The following is a 9,093-nucleotide window of genomic DNA, read 5'->3' as shown; positions in this document are numbered from 1 at the left end:
CTACCGGGTATCTGTTATTCTATATATAAACCACCCCGAACCCCTCGATTAGATTCCAGTCTGTAACTCACTCCCGGGTTTCTGTTATTCTATATATAAACCACCCAAAACCCTCGATTAGGTTCCAGTCTGTAACTCACTCCCGGGTTTCTGTTATTCTATGTATAAACCACCCCGAACCCCTCGATTAGATAGGGGCCCGATGAGTCACACAATTTTGGGTGTTGAGGTGAGGGGTGCTGCTCACACACACACACTCTCTCTCTCTCATTCACTCACATACACACAATCAAACTCGCACACACACTCACAGTCACACACACACACTGATCCACACTCACACACACTCATGCTCACACTCATTCACTCTCACAAACTCTCACACACACAGAATCACACAGTCTTACACATTCACACACACGCACACGTGCACACACTCACAGCCTTACACTCTCACACACACAATCGCACTCATGCACATACACTCACTGTCACACACACACTCACTCACAGATACACTGACATTCACACACATACACACTCACACTCTATCACACAATCTCACACACAATTGCACTCATGCACGTGCACTCACACACACACTCACACACACACTCACACACACACTCAGACACAGAAACTCACTCACACTCACGCACACAAGCACTCACACATACACACACAGGCACACTCACGGACACACTCACAGACCAGACACATTCACGCTCATACACAATGACTCATACACACACTCAGGCACATTCTCACAGCCACATGCTCACAGACACACTCCCACACACATATACACTCACACAATCACACTCACGCACATACACACACAGCCACACACACACACACCGCTCACACAGACCCAGTCAATCGCACACACACACACACACACACACACACACTCGCTCAAACTCACACTTGCTCACACAGATCCACACATATACACTCACTCAATCACCCATACACTCGCTCACACATACCCACTCACATTTACACTCACAGTCACGCACACACACACTCGCTCATACACACACACACACGCACTCACACAAATGCATTCATACATACACACACTCACGCACTCTCGCACACTCATGCATGCTGTCTTGCACACAGACACACACATTCAAACAGGCACAAAGAGAAACACACACAGAGACACACTCAGACATACACACACAGGCACACATGCGCACTCACACAGACACGCATACTCACACACACATACTCACATAGACACTATCACTAACTATCACTATACCGTCCACTGACCCACTTCCCAAAGATACAGATGAATGGAGGTCTTTGTTCCCTGTACCTTGGAATAGCTCCAACTGTGACCATTAGGGGAGAGACGGGGAGACGGAAGGTACCTCAGAGGAGATGGTATGGTGGAGGGACATTGCGGGAGAGAGAGAGGAACTGAGAGAGAGACACAGAGAGTCAAAAACAGAGAGAGAGAGGAGGAGAAATAGAGAGGCTGAGAGCGAGATAGAGAGAGTCAGAAACAGAGAGGGACTGAGAGGCACAAAGTGACAGATTCGGAGAATTGAGAGTGAGAAAGACAGAACGTAAAAGATACAAAGTGTGCCCATCTTTCTATCTCTTCATCAGACTCTCTGTCTCTCTTTTGATCCATCTCTGTCTCTAAATCTGTCTTTTGTCCCTTGCTGTCTCTCTCTTGCTCTGTTTCTGAGTCTCCATCCCTCTCTCTCTCTCTCTCTCACTCTCTCGGTCCATCTCTCTCTCTCTCTCTAAATCTCTCTCTTGGTATCCCTCTCACTCTCTCTCTCTCTCTCTGTCTCTAAATCTCTCTCTCTCTCTCTGTCTCTCTCTCTCACTGCTTCTCTCTCTGTATCTCTCTCTCTCTCTCTCTCTGTCTGTGTCTCTCTCTGACTGCTTCTCTCTCTGTATCTGTCTCTCTCTCTCTCTCTCTGTCTGTGTCTCTCTCCGACTGCTTCTCTCTCTCTGTCTCTGTATCTGTCTCTCTCTCTCTCTCTGTCTGTGTCTCTCTCTCTCTCTCTGTCTGTGTCTCTCTCTCACTGCTTCTCTCTCTCTGTCTCTGTCTCTCTCTCTGTCTGTGTCTCTCTCTGACTGCTTCTCTCTCTCTCTGTCTCTGTATCTGTTTCTCTCTCTCTCTCTCTCTCTGTCTGTGTCTCTCTCTGACTGCTTCTCTCTCTCTCTGTCTCTGTATCTGTTTCTCTCTCTCTCTCTCTCTCTGTCTGTGTCTCTCTCTGACTGCTTCTCTCTTTCTGTCTCTGTATCTGTTTCTCTCTCTCTCTGTCTGTGTCTCTCTCTCTCTCTCTCTCTGTCTGTGTCTCTCTCTGACTGCTTCTCTCTCTCTCTGTCTCTGTATCTGTTTCTCTCTCTCTCTCTTCTCTCTTGTTCTGTCACTCACTCTATCTCACCCCCTCGCACGCTCACCTTGAAGACTCAAGTGAATTAAGCACCAGAGTCTGAGAACCTGCCGTCTCCACATGCTGGGGAGGATCTGCTGAGCTCCGAACACATTTCTATCCATATCCCTGGCCCCTCCCCTGCCCCTCTCCCGCTCAGAGTCCTCTCTCTCTTTCTCTCTCGTACTCGCTCTCTAACTCTCTGTCCCTTTCCCTCCGTTTCTCCGTCACCGCCTCTCCCTCATGAGCTCTCTCTATCCCTCTCTCTGTCGTACTGCCTCCATGTCTCTGATGCCCGCCAAGGATCTATCCTGGAACCACACCCTGTGCCTAGTCCACCTGCTGCCCCTGGGAGGTATTATCTGAACGCAGACTGTCAGTCATTCTGTGCACATTAAATATCCCCAGACTTGGCCTCAATTCCACCTCTCCCAGTCGCTAAATAATCTGACTGCCTGTCCGACATCTGCTGCAGGATGAGGCCCTACACCCCTCCCTATCTCTGTAACCTCCTCCAGCCCCTACAACCCTCCCTATCTCTGTAACCTCCTCCAGCCCCTACACCCCTCCCTATCTCTGTAACCTCCTCCAGTCACTACAACCCTCCCTATCTCTGAAACCTCCTCCAGTCCCGATAGCTCTCCCTATCTCTGTAACCTCCTCCAGCCCCTACAACCCTCCCTATCTCTGTAACCTCCTTCAGCTCCGACAACCCTCCCTATCTCTGTAAACTCCTTCAGCTCCGACAACCCTCCCTATCACTGTAACCTCCTCCAGCCCCAACAACCCTCCCTATCTCTGTAACCTCCTCCAGCCCCTACAACCCTCCCTATCTCTGTAACCTCCTCCAGCCCCTACCACCCTCCCTATCTCTGTAAACTCCTTCAGCTCCGACAACCCTTCCTATCACTGTAACCTCATCCAGCCCCAACAACCCTCCCTATCTCTGTAACCTCCTCCAGCCCCTACAACCCTCCCTATCTCTGTAACCTCCTCCAGTACCTACACCCCTCCCTATCTCTGTAACCTCCTCCAGTCCCGACAATCCTCCCTATCTCTGTAACCTCCTCCAGCCTCTACACCCCCCCTATCTCTGTAACCTCCTCCAGCCCCTACAACCCTCCCTATCTCTGTAACCTCCTCCAGCCCCTACAACCCTCCCTATCTCTGTAACCTCCTCCAGACCCTACCACCCTCCCTATCTCTGTAAACTCCTTCAGCTCCGACAACCTTCCCTATCACTGTAACCTCATCCAGCCCCAACAACCCTCCCTATCTCTGTAACCTCCTCCAGCCCCTACAACCCTCCCTATCTATGTAACCTCCTCCAGTCCCTACACCCCTCCCTATCTCTGTAACCTCCTCCAGTCCCGACAACCCTCCCTATCTCTGTAACCTCCTCCAGCCCCTACAACCCTCCATATCTCTGTAACCTCCTCCAGCCCCTACAACCCTCCCTATTTCTGTAACCTCCTCCAGCCCCTACAACCCTCCCTATCTCTGGAACCTCCTCCAACCCCTACACCCCTCCCTATCTCTGTAAACTCGTCCAGTCACTACAACCCTCCCTATCTCTGTAACCTCCTCCAGCCCCTACAACCCTCCCTATCTCTGAACCTCCTCCAGCACCTGCAACCCTCCCTATCTCTGTAACCTCCTCCAGCCCCTACAACCCTCCCTATCTCTGTAACCTCCTCCAGCACCTACAACCCTCCCTATCTCTGTAACCTCCTCCAGCCCCTACAGCCCTCCCTATCTCTTGAACCTCCTCCAGTCCCGACAACACTCCCTATCTCTGTAACCTCCTCCAGCCCCTACAGCCCTCCCTATCTCTGTAACCTCCTCCAGCCCCTACAACCCTCCCTATCTCTGTAAACTCCTCCAGTCACTACAACCCTCCCTATCTCTGTAACCTCCTCCAGCCCCTACAACCCTCCCTATCTCTGAACCTCCTCCAGCACCTGCAACCCTCCCTATCTCTGTAACCTCCTCCAGCCTCTACAACCCTCCCTATCTCTGTAACCTCCTCCAGCACCTACAACCCTCCCTATCTCTGTAAACTCCTCCAGCCCCTACAACCCTCCCTATCTCTTGAACCTCCTCCAGTCCCGACAACCCTCCCTATCTCTGTAACCTCCTCCAGCCCCTACAACCCTCCCTATCTCTGAAACCTCTTACAGCCCCTACAGCCCTCCCTATCTCTGTAACCTCCTCCAGCCCCTACAACCCTCCCTATCTCTGTAACCTCCTTCAGCACCTACACCCCTCCCTATCTCTGTAACCTCCTCCAGCCCCTACAACCCTCCCTATCTCTGTAACCTTTTCAAGCCACTACAAACCTCTCTATCTCTGTAAACATCTCCAGACCTTACAACCCTCCCTATCTCTGTAACCTCCTCCAACCCCTACAACCCACCCTAACTCTGTAATCTCCTCCAACCCCTACAACCCTCCCTATCTCTGTAACTTCCTCCAGCCCCTACAACCCTCCCTATCTCTGTAACCTCCTCCAGCCCTGACAACCCTCCCTATCTCTGTAACCACCTCCAGCCCCGACAACCCAACCAATTTCTGTAACCTCCTCCAGCACCTACAACTCTCCCTATCTCGGTAACCTCCTCCAGCCCCTACAACCCTCCCTATCTCTGTAACCTCCTCCAGTACCTACAACCCTCCCTATCTCTGTAACCTCCTCCAGCCCCTACAACCCTCCCTATCTCTTGAACCTCCACCAGCCACTACAATCCTACCTATGTCTGTAACCTCCTCCAGACCCTACAACCCTCCCTATCTCTGTAACCTCCTCCAGCCCCTACAACCGTCCCTATCTCTGTAACCTCCTCCAGCCCCTACAATCCTCCCTATCTCTGTAACCTCCTCCAGACCCTACAACCCTCCCTATCTCTGTAACCTCCTCCAGCACCTACAACCCTCCCTATCTCTGTAACCTCCTCCAGCCCCTACAACCCTCCCTATCTCTTGAACCTCCACCAGCCACTACAATCCTACCTATGTCTGTAACCTCCTCCAGACCCTACAACCCTCCCTATCTCTGTAACCTCCTCCAGCCCCTACATCCGTCCCTATCTCTGTAACCTCCTCCAGCCCCTACAATCCTCCCTATCTCTGTAACCTCCTCCAGACCCTACAATCCTCCCTATCTCTGTAACCTCCTCCAGTTTCTAGAAATCACCCTATTTCTGTACACTCCTCCAACACCTTCAATGATTCCTATATCTGTAAACTCCTAGAGCCCCTACAAACCTCCCTATTTCTGTAAACACCTCCAGCCCCTACAACCCTCCTTATCTCCGCGACCTTCTCCAAACCCTACAACCCTCCCTATCTCTGCGATCACCTCCTGACCCTACAAACCTCCCTATCTCTGTAACCTCCTACAGTCCCTGCAACTGTCCCTATCTTTGTAACCTCGTCCAGACACTACAATCCCCCATCTCTCTAACCTCCTCCAGACGCAACAACCCTCCCTATCTCTGTAACCTCCTACAGCCCCTACAACCCTCCCTATCTCTGTAACCTTCCCCAAGGCCCTACAACCCTTCCTATCTCTGTAATCCCCTCCAGCCACAACAATCCACACTATCGCTGTAACTGCCTCAAGTCACTACAACCTTCCCAATACCTGTAACACCTCGAGCACCTAAAACACTAACTATCTCTGTAAAAACCTCCAACCCCTACAACACTCCCTATCTCTGAAATCTCCTATGGCCCCAACAACCCTCCCTATCTCTGAAACCTCCTATGGCCCCAACAACCCTCCCTATCTCTGTAACTTACTCAAGCCCCTACAACCGTCCCTACCTCTGTAAACTCCAACAGCATCTACAACCCTCTGTATCTCTGTAAACTCTTCCAGACCCTACAATGCTCCCTATCTCAGTAACTTCCTCCAGTTTCTAGAAATCACTCTATTTAAGAACACTCCGCCAACACCTTCAACCATTCCTATATCTGTAAACCCCTCCAGTCCCTACAACCCTCCCTATCTCTGTAACCTCCTCCAGCGCCTACAACACTCTCTATCTCTGTAACCTCCTCCAGCGCCTACAACCCTCCCTATCTCTGTAACCTTCTCCAGCCCCTACAACCCTCCCTATCTCTGTAACCTCCTCCAGCCCCTACAACCCTCCCGATCTATGTATCTTCATCCAGCCCCTACAACCCTCCCTATCTCTGTAACCTCCATCAGCCCCTACAACCCACCCTAACTCTGTAATCTCCTTCACTCCCTACAACTCTCCCTTTCTCTGTAACCTTCTCCAGCCCCGACAACCCTCCCTATCTCTGAAACCTCCTATGGACCCAACAACCACCCCTATCTCTTTAACCTCCTCCAGCCCCTTCAACACTCCATATCTCCTTTAATTGCTCCAACATCGACAACCCTTCCTATCTCAGTAACCTCCTCCAGTCCCCCAAAACCCTCCCTATCTCTGTAACCTCCTCCAGCCCGTACAACACTCCCTATCTCTGTAACCTCCTCCAGCCCCTACAATCCTCCCTATCTCTGTAACCTCCTCTAGCCTCTACAACCCTCCCTATCTCTGTAACCTCCTCCCGCTCCTACAACCCTCCCTATCTCTGTAACCTCCTCCAGCCCCTACAACCCTCCCTATCTCTGTAACCTCCTCCAGCCCCTACAACCCTCCCTATTTCTGTAACCTCCTCCAGCTCCTACACCCCTCCCTATCTCCGTAACCTCCTCCAGCCCCTACACCCCTCCCTATCTCTGTAACCTCCTCCAGCCCCTACAACCCTCCCTATCTCTGTAACCTCCTCCAGCCCCAAAAACCCTCCCTATCAATGTAAACTCATCCAGCCCCAACAACCCTCCCTATCTCTTTAAACTCCTCCAGCCCCTACAACACTCCCTATCTCTGTAACCTCCTCCAGTCCCTACAACCCTCCCTATCTCTGTAACCACCTCCAGCCCCGACAACCCAACCAATTTCTGTAACCTCCTCCAGCACCTACAACTCTCCCTATCTCGGTAACCTCCTTCAGCCCCTACAACCCTCCCTATCTCTGCAACCTCCTACAGTCCCTGCAACCCTCCCTATCTCTGTCACCTCCTCCAGCCCCTACAACTCTCCCTATCTCTGTAACCTCCTACAGACCCAGCAACTCTCCCTATCTTTGTGAACTCCTCCAGACGCTACAACCCTCCCTATCTCTGTAACGTCCGCCAGCCCCTACAACCCACCCTATCGCTGTAACCTCCTCCAGCCCCTACACCCCTCCCTATCTCTGTAACCTCCTCCAGCCCCTATAACCCTCCTTATCTCCTTAACCTCCTCCAGTCCCTACAACACTCCCTATCTCTGCAACCTCCTCCAGCCGCTACAACCCTCCCTATCTCTGTAACCTCCTCCAGTCCCTACAACCCTCCCTATCTCTGTAACCTCCTCCAGCCCCTACAACTCTCCCTATCTCTGTAGCCTCCTCCAGCCCCTACACCCCTCCCTATCTCTGTAAACTCCTCCAGCCCCGATAACCCTCCCTATCTCTGTAACCTCCTCCAGCCCCTACCACCGTCCCTATCTCTGTAAACTCCTTCAGCCCCGACAACCCTCCCTATCACTGTAACCTCATCCAGCCCCAACAACCCTCCCTATCTCTGTAAACTCCTCCAGCCGCGACAACACTCCCTATCTCTGTAACCTCCTCCAGTCCGCACAACCCTCTCTATCTCTGTAACCACAACCAGCAACGACAACCCAACCAATCTCTGTAACCTCCTCCAGCACCTACAACTCTCCCTATCTCTGTAACAACCTCCAGCCCCTACAACCCTCCCTATCTCTGTAACCTCCTCCAGCCCATACAACCCTCCCTGTCTCTGTAACCTCTTCAAGCCACTACAAACCTCTCTATCTCTGTAAACATCTCCAGTCCCAAAAACTGTCCTGACCTCTGTAACCTCCTCAAGCACCGACAACACTCCCTATCTCAGTAACCTCATCCAGCCCCTACAACCATCCCTATCTCTGTAAACATCTCCAGCCCTTACAACCCTTCCTATCTCTGTAACCTCCTCCATCCCCTACAATCTTCCCGATCTCTGTATCTTCCTTCAGCCCCTACAAAACTCCCTATCTCTGCAACCTCCATCATCCCTACAACCCACCCTAACTCTGTAATCTCCTCCACTCCCTACAACCCTCCCTTTCTCTGTAACCTCCTCCAGCCCCGACAACCCTCCCTATCTCTGAAACCTCCTATGGCCCCAACAACCACCCCTATCTCTTTAACCTCCTCCAGCCCCTTCAACGCTCCATATCTCCGTTAATTCCTCCAACATCGACAACCCTCCCTATCTCTGTAATCTCCTCCAGTCCCCCAAAACCCTCCCTATCTCTGTAACCTCCTCCAGCCCCTACAACCCACACTATCTCTGTAACCTCCTCCACTCCCGACAACCCTCCCCATCTCTATAACCTCCTCCAGCACCTACAACCCTCCCTATCTCTGTAACCTCCTCCATCACCTGTAACCCTCCCTATCTCTGTAGCCTCCTCCAGCCCCTACAACCCTCCCTATCTCTGTTAACTCCTCCAGCTCCTACGACCCTCCCTATCTCTGTAAACTCCTCCATCACCTGTAACCCTCCCTATCTCTGTAACCTCCTACAGCTTCTACAACCCTCCTTATCTCTGTAACCTCC

At 51.8% G+C, this 9,093-nt stretch overlaps 1 protein-coding gene across 2 annotated transcripts in view; it reads right to left on the bottom strand.

Annotated features, from left to right (window-relative positions):
- Positions 1-2,542, bottom strand: part of LOC144675562 (immunoglobulin superfamily member 11-like) — a 109,716-nt gene extending 107,174 nt beyond the window's left edge. For both annotated transcript variants that reach the window (XM_078536237.1, XM_078536238.1), the window contains exon 1: positions 2,434-2,542. In XM_078536237.1, coding sequence (XP_078392363.1) covers positions 2,434-2,530 — 97 coding nt within the window. In that variant the 5' untranslated portion in view covers positions 2,531-2,542. The remainder of the gene's footprint in view (positions 1-2,433) is intronic.
- Between the last annotated feature and the right edge of the window lie 6,551 nt (positions 2,543-9,093).

The sequence above is a fragment of the Cetorhinus maximus genome, unplaced genomic scaffold (genome assembly GCF_964194155.1).
Source record: "Cetorhinus maximus unplaced genomic scaffold, sCetMax3.hap1.1 HAP1_SCAFFOLD_1012, whole genome shotgun sequence".
Classification (NCBI taxonomy): domain Eukaryota; kingdom Metazoa; phylum Chordata; class Chondrichthyes; order Lamniformes; family Cetorhinidae; genus Cetorhinus; species Cetorhinus maximus.
Note: the sequence above shows the minus strand (reverse complement) of the source record. Positions and strands in the feature narration are given on the sequence as shown.